The following is a 22,344-nucleotide window of genomic DNA, read 5'->3' on the forward strand; positions in this document are numbered from 1 at the left end:
GTTTAATTTATCTTCATTTTGAGAGAAAGCAAATATTAGCTAGCTGCTGTGGCTTGTCCCTTATTACATCTTTTAGGAATAGGTGGGAATTGTCTGTGTGCGCTGCTGAAATTCTTCTGAGCGGCACCCAGAAAGAATCTGGGCAAGTGCACATGCACACAGTTTAGAGGGAACATTGGTGGGAGGGTAAAAATATGAGATGTGACTGCAGGGACGGGGTTCACGAGGGTCCCTGGTGCAGTGTGGGGAATCCAGGTAATGGATGTAAGGTGTTGGAAGGGCAGGGTTGGTGGATTGGACTGCATGGACGGGGGTGCTCATGGTCCCTGGTGCAGTAGGAGAGGAAGAGCTGAGATGTGACTGCATGGATGGGGGTGCACGAGGGCCCCTGGTGCAGTATGGGGAACACTGCAAAACGGCATAAGGTGCTGAAGAATTGGTCAAGCGAGAACAGAGGGGGGAATAGGAGGGCAGAGGAAGGAGGTTGAAGTTGGGGATGGGCATTATTTATTAGGGGGTGAAGATGCTCAAAGGTAGTCGGACCAGGAAGGAAAGGGCTGTGGGTGTAAGGATGTGTGCCTGTTAAGGGTGGGTTTGCGTGGGGGGAGTGATATGGGGGTAAAGACAGGTGGTCCGGCAGAGTGGGGCAGCACCAGTGTTGGGGGTTAGGAGGAGGGCTCTGTGCCCTTGGAGGGAGTGAGCAGAGGTTGGGAAATTATGCTTCCAGGAGGTTGGCGGGCGGCATCGTCAGGTAGCAGGATGGGATTGGCAGAGAGGGAGGAAAAGGGGGGGCACAGGTTTAAGAAAGTACAGGGGTAATACCAGAGAGTTCTGGGAAGGGTAGCTGATTAGGAACGAGGGTGAAGGCAGGGGGCGGGAGTGGTGGGGGGTTGTGGCAGTGGCAAAGAGAAACTCATTATAATTTTCTTTTCCAGATGGGGGCTTGGAGGAGTGGTGAGTTGCAGCGGATATCGAATGGGGGCCATCAAACTGTTACGAGGAGGGGAATGAGGGGAGAAAGGGGATTGTTGGGGCTCAAATGAGATGCAGTTATAACAGTGCTTTAGTGAGATAAGGGGCTTAGGTGAGACTAATTGCTGCCTATGTCACAGTGGAAGGGAGCGTCACGGGTTTCCGGGGGGAATATAATACACGCGGGGGAATGGTCTAGTACATGAAACGGGGGTAGCATTGTTCAAGGTAAGTATTAGGGGACCTAGTGTTGGTCAGTAGATATGGCTCAGGGTAAGGTGGTCTGGACAAAGTTGCCGTTGAGGAAGGTTTGGAGGGGGGACGGTAATAAAAGTGCAAGGGGAAGGGCTAGGTAGTAGTTTAATAGGTAGATGGGGTAGTTTGGGGTGTGGTGGGGGCACAGGTGCTAGAGCAAAGGAAAATAACTTTTGAGGATTTTCAGTTTCGAGAGAATGGAGTGGCATTATTTAGTACCTGGAAGCACTTATTAATGAGTGGATGGGACGTTGGCGGTGCAGGGCATAATAAAATTCGACATAGAGGGGAGGTTAGGTTAGGTGGGGCAGAAAGAACACCTCAGAGGATGGTTTTTCAAGTGCCAGGGACATAGCCCTTTGGAGGAGGGGTGGGGGAAGCACAATGGGGTACTAGCGCAGTAAAGGAAGGGGGTGGTGCTGTTTGCACAAACGGGCTACCCCAGGGTATAGAAAGAGGGGGAACAGGTATTGAAGGAGTAGGGTTGTGGCCTTGGGGAGAAAGTGGGAATGAAGGTTGAGAGGATTTTAAGGAGACGGAAGGAATCAAGAGATAGGAAGGGAGGAATTTGAAATGCTTTAATTATTTAATTGTGGGGGGATGCAAATTGGTTATTTTTTTTAATTATTTGACAATTGTTAAAAGGTTATTTAGTCTGTAAGGCCAGGGAGCCAAGGTAGCGTTTCTTTGTGAGCTGTGGCCTGTCACGTTAAAGCGACCTTTTCCACTATAAAGCGAGGCCGGGTGTTTTTGTGCAAAAATCCCAAAAGAGTATTTCATGAAATGATGCTGTGTGAAGTAAAATGTGTCCTACTTTACCACCAAAAACTCGAACGTTTTGACTTTTGGTAGAGTGTAGCCAACGCATCAACGTGTGTGCTGTCCTCAATCAAAATGTATCTCCTTTAAACTCTGTTTTATGTAAACATCGCCATGGCCGTTCAGTTAAATAACGTTTCAAGTAATGGGTGAACCCTGCTAAATCGTTCGCCGGAGAATAATTTACGTTTCAGACATATGGACATACATCATTAACAGGCTTTTGGCCCCATGTATTCAGCACCTGAGAGGCATGCGGGAAAGTAAACACTCCTCGGTCAGCGCGAGCCCTTTCTGTTTAACGCGCCGTTAATGTTTGTTCTCTGTGAGGAGGGGGCGTGGGGGGGCAGTAAGAGACACTCTCAGTGGCCCGCTGTGAGGTGTGCGTCATCTCCCCACTCATCCCGGGAACCCAATGTCTGTCACTTAACATTGTAAACATGCGGTGCAGGGGGCAGTCACACATTGCAAACTGTTTGAAATGCCAAGTTGTACACACCATTTCATCCGAATGGACTTTTTCAGAAACACACTTTATTAGTGAAGATGAAAAAGATGCGTTTCTCTTATTTTTTTGGCAGGTGCTGTAACTCAACAGTAATATCCTCTCCGTATTTTGCCAACAGAGCACTTTCCTTTTGTCGCCGAATCTGTGTTTGTTTTCATCACTGTCCTGCTGGCACCGCGTCTATTGAAAACAGCGCGCCATGTCTCCCCGGGTGTCCTGCAGGGGAATCCAGTTGAACAAATCCCGTCAGTGGAGTCGCGCCACCGAGGTGCAGGGTGGGCGTGGCTCCGGGCCCTTATAAACATGCTGTTTTGGGAAGGCACAATCACACGCACACCTGTGGCATCCCTGCGCACCCGGCGGGTCTGAGGTAAGAGGAGGCGAGACGCCATGGAGTTGCACGACCACAGCCAGGCTGCTCCCAGGACCCCTGGCGTGGTGAACGCTGCATTTCAGGTGAGCGCGGACGGCATTTCTTGCTATTACTGCGAGTGCGTTAAGGATGCTTGAATGACTGGCGTGGGATGCGCTGGGTTCACGGAATGCTCAGTGACTTGAGAGAATAACTTTGGGACAGTTACCCAAGGACAGCCTCATTGGAGCCCACCACTGCCCAACAGGTGCAGGAGAGGGAGAACGCAGGGGGTGTGTGTCTATGTGGTCACGACTCCTAAGGCCGCTCCCACACGTTCTACCACACGCCTCTAGGCGCCCTTTGTAGATTTTATGTAGCCCAAATACCTGGCAGTACTGCTGCCGTCCAGGATGATGCGTGTGTCACCATGTCAAGTTTTCAGGGAACCCCGGGGTGACCCCACTCGGCTCATATCCAAGAATGGCCATTATGCCAAGAGCAAGCGGCACTATCCCTTAGTAGTAGGGGTGTACCACAAAACGTTGTTGAGCTGTGACCCAGCGGGGAGCACCCTGCAGCACATTTTCCAGGGTTGCAGCCATGCTGCTTGACAGCCAATTGAGGTGAAACAGATTTCAGTTTAGCTGTAACTTCTATTGGCTGGTAAATTTGATACATGTGCTTTAACTTCACAAAGAGCAGTTCCGGAATGGTGAAAAAGGTTGAAAAAAGTAGCGGAACTATTCACAGTACAAAATAAAAGTAGTGGAACTCCGCTCCCGACCGTTACCACTCCCTTCGACCACTGCTCTCCCTGCTATTGTGGTCGAGCGGGTTACAATGCTGGCCTTGTTAGCTGACTTTCATTATTGTTGCTTTCATGTGATCTGTTTCATTTTGCACGTGGTTTTGTGTTTAGCGCCTTGAAACTGACCCACGCCTTTAGGGTGATCGAATGCACGTTTTACTACTTCCCACTACACCTTCAGGTCGGCTGTGCGCCAGTGATTTCCACCCACATTAGTCACCCTAATCGAGACCCCTTGCCAGTATAAACCCTACTAAGCACCCAGCAAGCATTCCAATTAAAATGTTTCCCCACTCTGCCAATCAAGCTACTTGCCTGGCATCTCACACTGGCAGGGCCAGTTCAGGGAAAGACACTGAGTCATCCAGAGCTGCGGGCACTTTCATTGCTGCTCTGGGCCCACACCCATCGGGGCCGGATTGCGTAATGTACCCACCGCATCAGAGTGCCATCGGTGTTCTGTGATTGGCGGAGAAACACAACTTAACCACCCCAGAGTGGGCGATACTCTGGCCTGGCGGAGGAACACACCTTCACCGCGGGGCCTTTTCAGCGCCATTATCGAGTCTTTGGTTTTCTATTGGTGTTGGGCGTGTGAGGTCTCAGTGGCGCTTGACGCAGTCTGATTATGGCGACATGGAAATAATGTCGGAGCGATATTGGGTGGGCATATTTATGATTCGATAAATTGTGTCATGATATTTGTCTCCCAGGTGTGTGCAAGGATTACGTAACACACCATAGCAACAGCACAGCTTATTTCTATTCCAACCCAGGCTCGGACTGGCCTATAGGGCGATGTCTGAACCCACAGCGGAAAATGCTGGTCTGGGCCACTTTTTTTAGTCAAAGTGGGCCGGTTTGATGAGTTACTTCACTATGCGGCTACTAGTTCTGACCCTTGTTGCTGAATACATATTCTTTACATTTCACAAGTTCCATCACATTTTTACAAACAAAACTCCCCCTTGGGCACTATTCAAACAGTGGAATGAATTTCCTTTTGCAACGGTGGGCCACTTTTTCATTGGTGCCTGAGAGAATTTTATGCCACAGCCCAACTCTGTTTCAACCATGTTTCTTAAGCGATATTAAGAACCTACTAGACACAGTAATTTACCGTTACCAGTCTGGGCGGCAAGCTCTCGAGATAACTGCTGTCCTGTACTTCACGCTTTGGGAGTTGGAATCCCGCCTCAGGACCCATCGGGCCGTCATTTTCTCGAGTTCCATACATTGAGCACCAATACCGCGGGTGATAATAGAACCTGGTGGCTTCACTGTAACGCTTCCAAACGGGTAGAGTCCACCATGACGCGCTTTGTATGGGCACACTTTATTATACCTCTAGTGCTCCCCCATCGATGCCGAGCGTTGGTCCTTCTCTAGTGGAATTGTAGCCGCCACGTACGCGAGTCGCGTAACACCTTTACCCGGAATTGTATCTTTCAGTGTCGGGCAGAGTTGAGGATGTGCACGGTGGGGGCTGAGGGCGATGAGCAAGGGACTGTGCTGGTTAGCGCACTGGGGGGGGGGGGGTCACGGGACTGGTCTCACAGAGTACACACGCCACGCGCACCAGTAGTGTTAAACGACCCACCCCGTTATCAGTCAGGCGAGGGGCTCTGGACTCAGACCCTGCCTCCATCACTCACAGCACTCCCTCTGCGAGTTCTGGGAGCGGCGCCGGAGCATCTTTCAGAGAAACACACGCTCCGGCCTGTGGAGTTCTCTGCCGTCCTCTGGATCTGGAAGTGGCGCAGCCGCTACTGTTCCAAGTGGCGTCGGTGCTTAGTGGTGCAACGGCCCTGCACGACAGACATGCTGCCTGCCTGCTTGGAGTCCGACGGCGGCTATCTGGAGTGCACACATCGAGACCGCCGCCTCGCTGATTAGATTACTCGTTGGAGTGCAAACGACAGAACAACGCGTCGTTTGTTTAGCTAAATAAACACAACATGGTTTATATAGTCAAGTTCCAGCGACTGGGCATTCGCACTTAAGTACAAGATAAAAAAAAAAAAATACATGGGGTTTTGTTATGTTTCTACTGTGTATTGGCTTATTTTGGCACCGTTCATAGCTCATCGGGTTCAACGCTCGCTGCTACGATCTGAGCGTGATCTACAGGCCACAGGTTCGAATTCCGGCAAAGCCAATTCATCTTTCCGAGATCGATAAATGAATACCAATTTGGGTTGGGTGATATTGTATATAAACTTGTGCTTTGTAAAGCGCTTTGGATAAAGGCGCTATATAAATAACATATCATTATTAAACAAAATAATACGCGATTACATAACTACAAAATATTGAACACATCATCATATACAAATGTAAACAAAAGTTCACCGAAACAATCCAAATGCGATTATCACTATACAATCTCCCTTTACATTAAATAAGCTTCCCCAATTCATTTTAAACACAGTCCTTCTGTCAAATGTACATATATATTTCTTGGATATAACCCATCAGATCTAAAACTAGGGTCAGCTGCTTCCCAATCATTAATCTTTCACAAAAAGCTCCCTTTAGCAATAAAGTGCACATTATATACAAATCGTGCAAAGCGTTTCTGCCTTTTACGCTCCCGACTTTTACGCAACACAATGGGATGTTTTAAAATGTCTGTGGTTCAGTTTTCTGCATCTCCCGCAAGTGCATGGAGCGCTCGCTCCATGTTTCCAGTGGGTCCCCAACACCTCTAACGCCGCTAGAGAATGACAATGAAATCTCACGCACCACCGCCTGTATCGAGGGCAGGGCCATTTGTCGTAGTAATTCATCGGGGTGTCCATCGAAGGAGTACATATATAACGTATTCTGTTCATGTTTTATAACTGCGCAGAGCTGTCCAGTTCCCATCGTTATCTCGCTGGCATGTATTGTTAACACGTCCAGGTTGGTGCACAGCTGGGACTTCACCAGTCGTCACTTCCCCCAAGTCCACCCCATCAAATTATAGACCCTAGCAGCCCGTTCCTCTAAATACATGGAGTTCTTTTCTGGCTGCAGTTCGTCCCTTTGCATGAAATATCTTTATTTGGACATTTCATGTTCTCCATTTTATAATTGTACACCGGGCTCCCAGCCCCAGTTCAAATCTAATACCAGTTGTCCAAAAAGAGAGATTTTTTAAAGTAGTTATACAAAGTAAGCCCTCCAATGCTGCAGTTTCTGGGTTCTGAAATCTCTAATCAATACTTGGGGTTTCTTTAGCTTTCTAATTATCAATCGAGCATTGCAAGGAACACCGACCACACTTCACACTTATTTTCAGCCTTTTTGCTCCTGGCTGAGGTCCAATTTGTGATTTTAATGCATTTTTTAGCACCACCAAGTTGTTGTATATTACTAAAAAGGAATCCCAAGTATATCTAGTGAGTTAATTCTTGCAAATAACAACCACTAATTAACCATTTAAACCTTTTATACTTTTTATCATGTCTAACATGACTTTTTTGTCTTAGGAAGGTTTACTTGGAGATTATTATGAATGGCATTTGTGCCAATTTTATCTAGGCCGGGGTTGTCCAACTCCAGGCCTCGAGGGCCGGAAGGAAGCATGTTGGATTTTCAGGATACGCCATGAATATTCATGAGATACATTTGCATACAATGATTCTAAATGTACGCACATTTTTCTTCTGAATATTAATGAGGCATATACTGAAAACCTATCAGGATTCGGGCCCCGAGGCCTGGAGTTGGACAACCCTGATCTAGCTCTTTTGGAGACAGATTGGCATTATAGTCCATGATGATAATATCATCCGCAAATGCCATCCGCCATATATGGAGATGACCTAATGTTGGTGAAAAAGCATCTACTCCTGGCAATTTATATTAAATATCGGCTAATAAGTTCATATTTCCCTGGGAAAAGTTCAGTTTGCGTCAAGTCTCATCTGCAATTCCGCATTTGTGTGAAACATTATCAACATGTTCAATAGTTCTTCTGAGATCCCCCAAGAAGCAAGGGTGGCCCAAAATAGATCCCTGATCACCCGCTGCAAATAGGCATGCCCCGTGGGGTGGAATGCCTACCTCTTTCAAAGCTTGGTCCGGGCAAACATGGTAAAGTAATCCATTCACTGAGGTGCACACGTTTTCCCTGAATCCTGTCTGAAAAATAGATAACCTTCAAGTAGCGTTGGCCCAAGCCATCACATCCTTCGAAACAAAGGAGGTCGGAATCTTACTTCTGACATCTACTAGAAATAGGTGTCTATAGTTGGTTGGGGCTCCCCTGCCACCTTTCTCGAAGAGACGAACAAAGATTGCTGCCAACCAAGACGGGGGAAGGTAGCTATACTGAGAATGTACTCATACATTAACATCATAATCTCCACCCATAACCCTGCATCCTCCTTTAGAGTAATGTTGACTAACCCATTCGGGTTCCCAGGCTCTCAACGCATTCAATGTATGCATCGTCGTCTCAAGCTGTTCATATGAGAACATTCTCGTCTACATTTAAGGCAATTTTTGATTTTCCCAACAATTGACATTCTATACCCTAAAAGCAATTAATTTAGGCAACTTAAAATTGACTATAGTTCTGTGTTAAAGTTAATTTCAAAACTAAACCCAGCTGTGGTGGAAATGATCTGTCACATGAGCAGGTTAGGAAGTATCAGGTGGAGGTCATTATGCAATTCCCACAGTATTCCCCAATATGCTGCCAAGCTCGTTGAGCGCCATGGTCGTTGCAACGCTGCAAAGGGATTCATGTGTTTGCAAAATAATTCACATTTAATTCTTCAAGTAGAAACAACCAGGTTTTAACAAAACGCGGCTCATTTATTAAGCAGCAGTCATCAAAGAAACTTAAATACGGAAAGATAAATGTGGTGTTTACGACCTCAGATAGATTGCCAATACCAGTGCTTCTATGATTTCATTTTGCACCTGTTTTGCTGAAGTAGTTAATGCTTTTCGCCCCTATCAGCTGACCCCAGTTTAGGTCTCCTCTCAATAATGGGCATCAAGCTGGAATAGGCACCGGAAATAGGAATTTTGAGGATTGCTATGAACCAATTGCTGTCTGCAGCACTATCTGGAATGTCATCAGGCCTAGTACGATAGTCGCTTGTTTTGTTCCTCCCCTCCCTTTCTGCACCCCTCTGCCTCAACTTTTTGTTTTTCTCCGCCTCTACAAGAAATGTCGTCAGGCCTAGTACGGTAGTCGCCTGTCTGTTTCCATTTCCTTCCCACTCTCCCCCTCCCTTCCTTATCTATAGCTCTTGCACTATCTTAAATGTCGTCAGGCCGAGTACGATAGTTAATTTCACATCCTTGCTTTTCATGGTCTGTAAGAATGTCATTGTATTTTCCCTTGTTCCCTCCCTTGAAGCTCTTTGAAACACATTGTCTATAGGCGCTATATAAATAAACTATCATATCATTATATCACCTTAAGTTGCATGGGTCATTTTGCTCTTACTGCGCATGTCATAGCATATGGCATAAGCCTCTACCATGTTAGCCATGTGTATATGTGTCAAGCTGCAATTAGGTTATGTAGCTACAACGACAGTGTGATATTAATGTATAGAGACTGCTCAAATTGAGCAGTCCCAGGCTGGTAGTTAAATATTTAAAACAAAAACAAAGAGGTGATGGCTGGAAGGTTTAGACTGAATCTTAACCACTGGCATTGCTCGGGGCAACCCTCCAGACCATCGTTCTTCGCCTGCCAAGCCATTACAGAAGGGGAAAGAACATATGCAAATCAGGCTTGGCCCCACCCCAAAAGGGGCAGTCCAGCCCGAACTGCTAGGTCACATCCCTTCTGCACGAGACCACAAGCATCCCCAAACATGTTTCGCCCTTGTTGGGGCTCATCAGTGAGGAGTAGCTTGGGTCTCTAGGCCCAGCAGGCACGGGACCCACGTCTGGGCATAACCGTCCCACTCGGGGTGACAAAGCAAAAACAAAGAGGTGATGGCTGGAAGGTTTAGACTGAATCTTAACCACTGGCATTGCTCGGGGCAACCCTCCAGACCATCGTTCTTCGCCTGCCAAGCCATTACAGAAGGGGAAAGAACATATGCAAATCAGGCTTGGCCCCACCCCAAAAGGGGCAGTCCAGCCCGGACTGCTAGGTCACATCCCTTCTGCACGAGACCACAAGCATCCCCAAACATGTTTCGCCCTTGTTGGGGCTCATCAGTGAGGAGTAGCTTGGGTCTCTAGGCCCAGCAGGCACGGGACCCACGTCTGGGCATACCCGTCCCACTCGGGGTGACAAAGCAAAAACAAAGAGGTGATGGCTGGAAGGTTTAGACTGAATCTTAACCACTGGCATTGCTCGGGGCAACCCTCCAGACCATCGTTCTTCGCCTGCCAAGCCATTACAGAAGGGGAAAGAACATATGCAAATCAGGCTTGGCCCCACTCCAAAAGGGGCAGTCCAGCCCGAACTGCTAGGTCACATCCCTTCTGCACGAGACCACAAGCATCCCCAAACATGTTTCGCCCTTGTTGGGGCTCATCAGTGAGGAGTAGCTTGGGTCTCTAGGCCCAGCAGGCACGGGACCCACGTCTGGGCATACCCGTCCCACTCGGGGTGACAAAGCAAAAACAAAGAGGTGATGGCTGGAAGGTTTAGACTGAATCTTAACCACTGGCATTGCTCGGGGCAACCCTCCAGACCATCGTTCTTCGCCTGCCAAGCCATTACAGAAGGGGAAAGAACATATGCAAATATTTAAAACAACAGAAAATGTTATATTCCTAAGAGGTTGTTCTCATCGATATTTGGGAGGAGGCATACCTCAATGGAGTGTCGATCGGCCGATGGGTGGAGCCAATGTTCTTGTCTTTGGGGAGCCTCCCCGAATCCAAAGCTCACCTCCACTGATTCTAGCAGACTCCACTTTGTCACCACTTCAATCTGCTTTGTGGAGGAAGTGGATTACTTACGGAGTGAATGCTGGAGGTTCCTCAGCCGCAAGCCCCTCCTCCACCGGGCAGCAAGCCCCTCCTCCACCAGGCAGCAAGCCCCTCCTCCACCGGGCGCTGTCTTACATCTCCCGGAGGCCTCTCCACGCTATCCAGCATAAGGAGTCCAGCAGACTCCACCTGGCCTTCACTTCGGCCAATATTAGAAAAGCCCTGGATCCTCCTTCATTCGGTCTTTGCACCTACGTGTTGCTTCAACTTCGTCCGGTGGAGCAAAATATACGCTTGCTGTGAATAGTTGCAGCTGGCCAGTGAGTATGGATGCACATCAGCCTTCGTGATCTCTCATTTGCCCCCTGCTTTTGAATGTTTTTGGGACTTTGGCTTGTTGAAATGGCTCGTGTGTGTGTGCGTGTTTGCTATCATTCGTAAGGGTGTACATTTCATGACCATCTTCTAGTCCTGGGATTACACTGTTTAGGGCATTTAAGGTTGCTCTTGGCATATGACCGCCGTAACATATTGGGTTTTCCAATGCTTGATTTTTTTTTTTAGTGGTAAACAGAGCCAGAAGTTGTAGATGCTGGCATTTCATGACCCTGTTACCCAAGTACCCGAGGGCCCTTGCATTCGCCCTCAACTCCTTCCACGCCTGGTGATGGCCCAGGTTGAGGGTGCAAGGTCTGAAAGTAATTGGCCTGGCAACCAGTGAAGCTTCTTCGCTATTGGTCCTTCCTGAATTATCTTAGTGGTTCACATCTCAGTCCTTGCGGGCGTGCTCCCAATATTCTTACCACTCCTGAACTTAAGAGAGGGGGCACTGGTGGGCGGCCTGAACCCCACTGCATGGTGAAAGACAACCAGCCAGATTGCCACCAGTCTCCTGGTGACTTTCGAAGGTCGGTCGTTGTGATGCCTGTTGGCAAGCTTCTAGTAAGGCGGTCTGGTAAGACCATCTGCCCAGTACGCCTTGGAACTGTCCCACATAGACAGTCTGTTCCATTCCATACATGTTAGGGTACATCTTCCTTTCGCAATCCAGATTCATAGTGCGTTTAGTGGACCTACACACACCCAAGCTATCACACTTTTCCCATGTCTGCATCACCCCTCTCTACATCTGTGGCATCTGCAGCTTCCTTCCTATCCTCTTATCTTCTCCCCACTTACTTTCCTTCAAAGGCAAAGGTGTGGCTGCCATTGGCCGGGACGGGACATGCCAACATTATGGTGGCGATTTGGTGCAGCTTGAAAGGCTTGTAAGTTAACAGAACTTCGCCTGGTCCTACCAATCTGTTCACTTTTGCAAACATATTTGCATGGCGATGCGGCCTATGGTTTGCATCTCAAGGAAAGACACTGGACCAGTACAGGAGGGTGTAGCTTATTTAACCTTCCTTGCAGGGTCCATTCTTTGATTATCTTGGTTCTGCCTCATCTGGACTGCACTAATCATTTCTTCATGGGACTCAGAAGCTGCCTACTGGAGAGGATGCTACCAATCCAGAATGCAGCAGCAGGCCTCTTATTCCATCCGAAGAAATGGGACTATATTTCAGGGGTGCTCTGGTCGTTCCCCTGGATCACAAGTTCCATTTAAATCATTATGCATGTTCCATCGTGACCTTCAAGGAGAGGGGCAACAGCTCCAATTGCATTACTATTGTCCAGGCTGCAACCTGCGATTCGGATTTTCTCTAGAGGCCCACAGCCCAAAATCAAGGAGTTTTAGATCTGGAGACAGGTCTGTTTTCATCCTGGCGGCCAGAACGTGGACTGATCTCCCCATGAAACTGAGGACAGGGGCAGGCCACTAAAATAAAACAGTCCTGTTCTCCTAAGCAACCAGGGTTGGACGGGGGCATACAGTTGCCTGGGGCACCAATGAAAAAGTGGCTGGTAGTTTCAAATGGCAATTCATTCCCTTTGTGACAGACTGTTTGAGTAGTACCCAAGGAGGAGATTTTTGATAAAAATGGGATGAAAATTGTGCAATTTAAAGAATATTTATTCAGCACTAACGGTCAAAGCTACTAGCCACATGGTGAAGTAACTCATCATCAAACTGGCCCACACAGGCCAAAAAAGTGGACCAATTTGAAGCAAAAAACGGTCTCACACTAGGATTTTACCTTTTTGGTTCGGGCATTGCCCTTTTGCCCTATAGCCCAGTCTGCGCCTGTAAGCAACCCTAGTCGGATGTGCCATTGAGGAACGGTGGCGCTCCTCAGTATCAGAGGCCACTATGCTGATGATAGAAGCCCTTCATAATCAACACAAATGCTACTATTAACTCCGCACCAGGATTGTTCTTCACTTTGCAGGGATCCTTCTGATTTCAAGGATCATGGGGTGTCCTTGTTACTCCTTTAGTCAAACATTTCAACCCCAGTCTTCTAAAATCAGACACTGATTGGCTGGTGGCAGGTCTTGCAGCACCCAGCAAAGTAGTTATAAAGGTCGTGATAGCCACACTATCATCAATCGAACGCACCAGGGCAAAGTTTGCGAATGGTTGACATCCTTCCTTGTTCAAAGACATTAACAACTACAGAAACATAAACCCTTCCTTTGGTTCTCAAGGTGTGCAAATGCTGCAGTGATTTTCAACTATCTCCAGGCCAGTTTGACGCCAGCCTTTCTTCTTGATTCTCGTAACGAAGAATGGTGCCCTAGAGCTCCAGGTGTATGCTAATGGCACACAGGCGCACACATCTGCCTGTGTCCCAAAGGGAAACTACGAGGAGTAATTGGGAAGTCCAGGGGCCATCCAACAAAGAAGACAACATAGATATCACAGCTTAATGAGGCTAAGACAGAGGTGATGATTATGGACCAACTAAAAGCAAAAGAAGATAGAGAGATACATAGGTACCGAGGCCTCCTTTGTTAGACATGATGTGTTACCTGGATTTATAGTGTGCACCACCGCCATCTGCATGGTCTCTCCAGACACTCTGGCCGATCTGAAAAACAGATGTGTGTGTCAGGTTAGTGAAAAGAGAGCAAGAATGCTAGATAGCTTTGCTGTCTTGTTGGTGTGGACAGTACTCGGTTATTGTGTCAAGGTCTGTTTCTATGTGTTTTGTGTCAAGGACATAGAGACATTTGGGTCCAAGTGGGACCCATGTGTGCCATCGGTGATAGGCTGCATTGGCCTGGCCAGTGTTTGGAAAGTTTGTTGTGTAGACTTCTGTTACTTTTTAGGGAAAATCAGAACCTGATATATTTATTAAGCGCCAAAAAGTTTTATTGAATGAGGAAACCGCGCTGCTCCCGCAAATCAACTTCGTAGTTAATGCCTGCTGCTTTCAAATGCACATGTTCGAAAGGGCACTCCAATCTATCCCCTCACTCCACATCCGTATAGCTTTACCCTCCACGTAGTATCTTTCAAACAGTATCTAAATTTGTGAATCCTTTTACCATATCCACCTGTGCAGAGCTCTGTTACTTCCAGCTAGGTTTGCGCGACGTAAACCCCAATACATCCACACATAGAGATCTGCAGCTATCAAGCATGGACAAACTCAAGGGCGGCCTACGGCAGTGCCCGTTACGCTGCATTTCCAAGAAAAGCCCTTCAAATCAAAGGATGCACAGTGCGGAGATGCCTCCTGTGGGGATCCTGCAAAATCTGAACATGGCTTAATCATCAAAATATGGGTCCCCCCCCACTTCATCCTTTGTCTTTGATATCATCACCCTACTCGGATGCAGCCTCCAAAATGCCAAGAGGAAGGTATGGGTATGTGTGTCAGTCATCCACAAAGTCAACTGTTCCTGCTCTTCGGTCAACCATTTGCATATAAACACCATGCAGTGCACCAAAAGCACGAGGGATGCTCTCTATCATCTCATAGAACCCATGCACATAACGCAACTTGTACTGGACCCTACCACCATCTGGGGAAGCCTACTCAGCCTCATCTTCATCACATCTCCCATAGTTAAATGCCTCAATCCGATCCCACTTGACTGGATAGACCATGCTGCCACCCCTATCCTCCTTACGCCTACCCTCCCGACTAATAACTTAGAAGTGGAGCCTACTATGTCTTCTAGCTGCCCCTTTAAGAACATCTCCTTGGATGCACTAATGCACAGTCTTGCAACAAGAGCCAACCCACCCAACCCCGATGTCTCATTGTCAACCTTGGATCAACACATGAAAGAACTGGTAGATATATATGCCCCCCAAAAAAAAAAAAAAAAAAAAGTGCAGCTTGTTTAAACCCTCCACCCCCTAGTATACCAAAGAACTGACTAACAATAAACTCACTATCTGAACACAAGACAAATCACATAGCACCACACATATAACCACAAGGACCTCCTCCCTTTAAAGCAGGCTTGTCCAACCTTTTTAAATGTGGGGCCGAAGCATTAACTTTTTGTCACCCAGTGGGCCGGCGAGCCAAAAGTCAACGCCCTCACCCAAAGCAGTATACTCAAAATCGATGGTGTGTGACCTTTGACACAATAGCATCACATGCAGTGACAGCCATGCAGTCCCAAAGATAGCTTTTGGAGTCAGGGACAGTGATCAAAGGTTAGTTTCTTGTGATTTTTTCCAGTGTGTATGCGTTGATATTTTTCTGAAATAGTGGGGGCGACCGAGCGTAGCAAGGGAGCTATAACGATCTACGGAGGGTTTGGGGGAGTCCCCCCCACCAAGATTTTTTTTTTCAAATATGGGGCTGAAATGGTGCATTTAACAGCAGGAAAAGTGGCCAAAAAGCCATAAGTTTACAATCAGTTCTTAAGGGGAACATGTACATTCCATGTCACCAACAGCAGACAAGAACATTGTAGAACACAACACATTTTAATGATCAAGGTGTCCACAGTGTAAGACAGCACTGTCACTGATGTAACACATTGGCATGCTGGTTGTGCCCAAAATATGCCTCTGTAGCAATGTGTCTATGCTGGTTGTTCCCAATGTAGTCCAGCATTGTCCTGTAAAAAGCATGATTGATGCTGCCTGAGCATGTGCAGTGTGCCCAATACATATGCCAACGTATCTCTGTAATACAAATTCATTACTTCTGTGGTAATGAAAGAAGAATTCCATTCAAAAGATAAAATGTGGAAAATTGATCACCCAAAGGTGAACCCAATTAAAGACTACTCCCATCTTAGTCATAGGGCAAAGTAGGAGTTTGTCCAACCCCAGAAAACTTCAATAAAGGTTTTTCATATTCTACCTATTGTGTACGTGTTATACCTTTGATACCATGCCTCCCCTACACAACATGTCACGCCACTTTGTTAGCAATTATTTTGTCATCTAAATTAATAAGAAAGACGGAGCGATGGGAACAATTTGCCTAGCAATGCAAGCTTTAAATTTTCCATCAAACACCAAACTAAATTAATGGAAAACATTTGAAGAAAACGGAACCAATTCAGATAGCAAGAGGTGAATGCTGGCCCCTATTCTCGTAGGATGGTGTGCAACAAGAAGGAAGGAATAGCAGAACAGGGTCAGAAGAGGAGAATCAAAATCCATCTTTCGGCTGAAAAAAATCTTGTATTGAACAATACACCCTGTGTATCTCAGGATGATTTCAGAGAAAGCACCTTTCCACATACTATGCCTGAAGAGGCATCAGCGTGTGCCAAATATCTTGAAGGAGCACAAACAAACAGGGAACTGTTGACTGCCAATATACCTTTCAGTCTTTTAGGCCAAATTAGTAATGAGTCATTTAGGAATGCTTTCCCATACAAAAGAACCCTAAATTTAGGTGAGCAACAGTACTGAGAAAGCAAGGGTAATTCATGTGGATGCTAAATTGGTGTGACCCCATTGTGCTGGGAGATATGGGATCACTGGGTATAACAATGTAAAATATACTCTCAAATTCCAAGAATCCCTCAGGCCCATTGCAACTAATCAGGGGCATTGTGGAATTCCATAGCATAGAGAAGTTAAATGTAATTCTGAAAGCTAAAAGCACACACATCGCAGCAGTGAGCGCTCAACCCACTGAGCTATCATATTGGCTATAGTAAAATGAGCCATTATTTCGGTAGTGGATACCCTTAAACTGGTAACTGAGATTTGACAGCACACCAGTTAAGTTCATCTGCAGATCTGGTGCAAAGTTGGCCGCATGTCGAGCATGCCTGCATCTACTTTTCAGGCTTCAGAGGTTGGCAAAATAGGGAAAGCAGCACACTCACAGGACATCCACAGCCATACAAATTAATAAATAAACCAGGCCATGGCTTGTAACTACGGTGCTCCACCACGGCCCAGAATTCGGGTCCACGGACCCGATAACATTGAAAAAATAAATAAATAAACTAGGCCATGGCCTGTAACTGCCTCTGGTGCCCCCTTGCAGGGGGCACCAGGGGCAGTAACAGTGCTCCGCCACGGCCCCCGTTATTTATGTATTTGCTCAATGTTTGTCGGCTCCATGGACCCAATTAATGCATTTATTTCCGCAATGCTGGTCGGACCCAGCATTGCAGAAATAAATTAATTAATTGGGTCCACGGACCCGACAAACATCGAGCAAATAAATAAATTAACCAGGCCATGGCCTCGCAGGCCACATGAAATGGCTCGGAGGGCCGCATTGTGGCCCGCGGGCCGTACGTTGGACAACCTTGCTTTAAAGGCATCACTCCATATTCGCCTGGAACTCATTGTTGAAGTTAAAGCTGCGTATTACTTCACGATTATCGCTGTGTCTGCAAACATAATTAGAGCCCTCTTTGTGGAAATGATGCCCAGCTCCATCCTGTTGCTCGGACCAGCAATCCCTGAGTCCACAGGAAAATGTAACCCGATTACCAACTTTATTACCAAAATAGATCAAATCAGACAATATATCGATGAGTCAACATCTCTCCTCCTTAGGCCCCTCTCGGTCACACTTACAATCCCACCTCACACTGCACAACCCTGGAAACCTTCAGCCACGTCACCCACAAAGACCTTGCTGACACTCTTGCATCACTTAAACCTACCTCATACAATGACAACATCCTTACCTCTGCAATCATGAAACATTTCTCAGTTTCAGCCCTTACCTCCTCCAAATAGTTAATGGCTCGTTCGATCAGGGCATCTTTATAAGCACCTTAAAAATAGGAATAACCTGCACACTGATAAAAAAAAATAACTCCCTCGATCAAGGTGACCTTACCGTCAATCCCTAGCCTTCCGTTCATTGGTAAAATAATTGTGAAGGCAGGTGTCGACCAACCCCCACAACCAGACTAACCAACATGTCCTTCTCCGGGACTCCAAACCTGAATTTAGACCCATATCCAGCATGGAAACTGCCACCGTCAAGGACATAGAGGATGATGAAGTTGACTCCCGATTCTTGGTTCTCCTAGACCCAAAGGCATCAAAACTCTCCCCAGTAAACATCAATCTCTATATGGAATCCCTCAGATCACTTCCCAATGACCCGAATAGCTCACTTCATCAATATGCTGATGATAATCAATTATACCTCAGAGTTATAAAGTGACCTCAGGAAGGTCTCATCTCTATCCAAGCATTGTTGACAAGCATCTACCTGAAACTTGATCACACCCAAATGGGATTCATCCTACTAGGTCATCGATCTAAACAGGGGCCCATCCAAAAGTGACTGAATAACATGCGCCTGGATGGATTACGGCCTCAGTTGGTTCCATGTGCCAAATCACTGAGGTTCATTAATGACAGCAATCTCTCCTTCCAGCCAGAGCTTATCAACAAAAATCCCAACCCGTCTTATATCAACTAGAAGTCCTGGGGAAGACAAAACTGCAACCCAGTCTGAGAATTTTAGAACCATGGCCCAGTCCCTGGTAATCTAACACCTCCTTACCAACACCATGCCCACACACCTGGCCCCCTTAGGGCCATTCAAAACGCTGCTGCACATCTTGTAAGTGGAACTAAGAAAAGTGACCACATCTCCACCCTAAGAGTATTACAATTGATAACCATACCAGACTCGATATTCTTCAAAACGGCCTGCATTACATCTAAAAGGCAACACCTGTCCGAACACCAGCCTACCCAGGCACAAAACCCACGGGTTAAGGTTAGAAGTGCTCCCCTAGGCTCCAGACTATTGGAATGTTTGTGATTAAAGTGACACGCAAAGAGAAAACACGAACAGGGCTCTTCTTGCTACGTCCCAGCCTACTGTAAAACTAATCTGGTCGCAATCGACCATGCCAACGCTGCTGCACTCAGGAAGGAGCACACGACCCAACTCTGCAGTAATATTTAGGGGTCACTTAGGACCTGCTACTCTTAGGTATTTTTCAGACCCTTAGTATTGGATATCCAAGCTGCTCTAGCCTGCAATCTCCCCCACCAATCTCTGTTAATCCCACATTTCTTGCACAGCACTCCATTGCTCCCTAGCTAGGTTTGCACTATATAAACATGAGAGGTGGGTAGCCAGAGTCGGCTAGAGCCTGGTTAGAGCCAAGTACCTGGCTCTGGCTTGGCTTGAGTGCCTTTTTGAAAGAAGCTCCCAACTGGAGCCGAGCCAAGACTCACCTCATCCTCCATTTCTTTCAGAGAGTAAATTAAAGTGGCACTGTCGTCCAATGATAGTTAAAGGAACTGCATGCATCTACATGCCCAGAGAAATGTTTATCTGCATGTTGGTGCAAAACTTGAGATGTACAGGGAGCATGTGTAGCTTGAAAACTGCAGACTGCTCAACCAGCAAACCTGCCTTCCACACTTGACCAATCTATGCAACCCTGAGCAAATCACTCTACATAAATCATCGGCCATATTTCCTTTGGCTGCCAGAATTGGGAACACTTATAAGTGATACTGTTGAATGTACACTTCACAAAAAGCCCCACATAGCTTGTAAAACTACAATGTTTGCTCCAAAAATGATAAGAATATTAATCTTGTATATAGTGCCCACCACAAGCTGAAGTATTCCTTAACTGGCTCATTGCTCTGTCACTTATGAGCCATGTTTCTCTCCTAATGGGAAAGTGATATAGATGATGTACTACACTTGTGGACAAAAAAGGATTGCATTGGGCATGTTCCTTTACTTTAAAATGTGCCTGCTGAGGCAATGTGTTTAATCTGAGACTGTGGGCAGTGGTCATGGGTTGTCCATGTACAGTCCAGTGTGTCAATGTGGCAGTGGGAGGTCGCATTGGTCTTGCGCAACAGGGAAGCTTGCCCAGGTCTGGGGCTTTCCACCTGCTACACAACTCTTTAATCTTTGCGCTTAATCTGCCACAATTCTGAGCAGGTGGCTGCTCCCTTTTGCTCCCTTTAGCGCCTGCTGAAACGCTGAGTATAGCTCCCCTAGGGCTTAACACCACTAGAAGCTGTGCACAATAACCAGATCCAAGATTGTGTGAAACAATTGCTTCAAGAAGCTGAACTTTTCACACAGTGTTGTTGTGTGTATACGTCTTGAAAGTACAGTTGCAAAACCATAGGGATCGTTTAGATCGACATTACTTCACATTCTGGTACATGTAGGGTTCCATTCAGGATGGTGAAACTTAAGCAATCATCACTATCTTTGCTTAACCCAAGGTGTTATATACTTGTCAGGTAGGTTTATATTCTGATGTGTGTACTTTAAGTCATCTTTATGAAACATGGCATTGCTTTAGCTCCTTAAAACCGTACATTAATGCCTATTGATATCAGATAGAAATGAGAAGATATACAACCAAGTGTCTAAAATGCACACTGGGATCAAACGCTATGTTACAGAAAGTGTGTGATCCTGTCAAAATCATCTAATTTCATTGAGCTGTGTCTCCCAAAACCTAGATGCCAGGTGCAGGTTTCCTGTTCTTGAGTCAGAGGGGCAGCACACTAGGTATGCGCTTGTGTTGTGTGGGGGGGTGGCGGGGAGTATATGCCATTGGCTTGCGTGGCAGTTGAGGAGGCAGGCTGGCAAGTATGGGTTTTCTGTTTGAGGGTGGTGAGGCAGATGGCAAGGTGTGCAACTTCTGGAGGCCCAACTCACGTCTGGCCCATAGAGCCACGGCATGCCCCATGGCTCGGCTCTGGCTCACCTCTACACAGGAATTCGTTGGCTGCCCCTCCTCCAACAAAGACAAAGACCACTGCATTTCCCTGAAGAATATGCGAACCCTGTTCAGAGGCTATTGCAGTATCTGTCTCCATGCCAGGGATCTTCTGCCTCCATGCGAGGGATCTTCTGTCTCCATGCCAGGGAACTTCTAGGATGCAGTTGGCAAAAGCCTCAGAGAATAACGGGAACTGGTAGCATTGTTGATTTATAATGTTGACATCAGGGTGGGAAAGCCAGTGATGATGCTCGAGCATCTAAGTTGTATGGCCGCTCTGCACCGATTCTGTAGAATGCCTGGAATAGAAAAGTCAAGGATAAGGGTCTCGTACGAGTTGGCCGGTGCGGGTTTAATGTGGCGTTATTACCGTACCACCTCATCACTTCACCGCATAACTATGAGTTGGGCAGAAAGTTGGAGGATTCACCTCCAGCTATGGGCTGGAGGTAAATCTGCCAACTTTCTACCCAATTTCAGCGGAATTACCATGGCATAATTACCTCTGTGGTAATTCCACCGAAATGGCCCCTGGAGTCCGATGGCCTCCAAATAAATGGACACTAACACTGCCACTACCACTTGCATTCCAGCAGTAAAACTGCCGGACCAAGTGGCAGTAACAGTAATTCTCCAGCATGGGGTCTGGCATGGATTTTTCCTGACTGCTCATTACGAGTTTGGTGGTATCTTGGCGGTAAGTCTGGCGAGGTACCACTAAATGGAAGGAACAAGGTACTTACCTGTAACTGTTGTTTTCCAGCATGGGTCTGGCATGGATTCACATGCTCATGAATATTCCCCGTCGTCAGGCGGGGAATCCTCGGTAAAGAAAAAATCAGTATCAGTTTCATTTCTGATCTGTCTTTCTTAGTAGTAACCAATGACTGGTCTCTGGGTCATACTGCCCCCAGCCAATGACTGCCCTCTCTCTAAGCCCCGCCCTCGGCAGCCATCCTCAGATACCGCACGCTCAAGTGTTGGGAGTCCTCGTGCAATAGCTCTCGAACTTTTACTGCGTTTTGCGCTTTTTCAAAGAGATTTATCTAATTTTTCAGTTTAATCGAGCCTCAAGCTCCACCTTTTCTACTTCCGATCAACGGGGACCCGTTTTGGATTTATCTACGCCCCTCAAGGGTGACGTTTTCGTCGAGTTACGCTTCTTGGAGGATTCCAGAAGTTTCTGAGGCCTACCTCGTGGACGAGAAGAACATGGCCCAGGAGAAGGGAAGCTCGACTCCCGGCAAACTGTTCAGGATCTGCCCTGGATGCAACCTACAAAATGTGTTCAAGGAGGACGAGCATTTGAAATGCCTTTATTACCTCCACGAGGAAAAAACGCACATGGAGAAGGATTGTGCGTTTTGCATGAACATGTCGAATCGGACTACGAGGGATCACCGGACCCGCCTCTCCAACTGGCTGGAAGGCAAGAGCCCCGCAGGTGAGAAGAAGTCAGAGTGGTCTTCTAAGTCCTGTGAGGGCACCCTTGCGACGGGGGCCCAACAGAAGGCAAAGCACTGTGAGTCCAGGGGCACCGGGAGCGCCGAATGGTCGGGCTCCTTGGCTGCCAGGCAGGGCACACCTTCACCGACGCCATCAACCGCGAGCCAATGCTCTGGCTCGGGGAAGAGAAAATCCGAGAACCCGGCTAAGCTTCTG

General features: G+C 47.0%; 1 protein-coding gene across 1 annotated transcript in view; it reads left to right on the forward strand.

The window, feature by feature from the left end:
- Window positions 1-2,901: 2,901 nt before the first annotated feature.
- Window positions 2,902-22,344, forward strand: part of SLC28A3 (solute carrier family 28 member 3) — a 666,148-nt gene continuing 646,705 nt past the window's right edge. The window contains exon 1 of the mRNA XM_069625863.1: window positions 2,902-3,010. Within this exon, the coding sequence (XP_069481964.1) occupies window positions 2,945-3,010 (66 nt within the window). The 5' untranslated portion in view covers window positions 2,902-2,944. The remainder of the gene's footprint in view (window positions 3,011-22,344) is intronic.

Source organism: Ambystoma mexicanum, chromosome 6p (genome assembly GCF_040938575.1).
Source record: "Ambystoma mexicanum isolate Mex_15411 chromosome 6p, UKY_AmexF1_1, whole genome shotgun sequence".
In the NCBI taxonomy this organism is placed as follows: Eukaryota; Metazoa; Chordata; class Amphibia; order Caudata; family Ambystomatidae; genus Ambystoma; species Ambystoma mexicanum.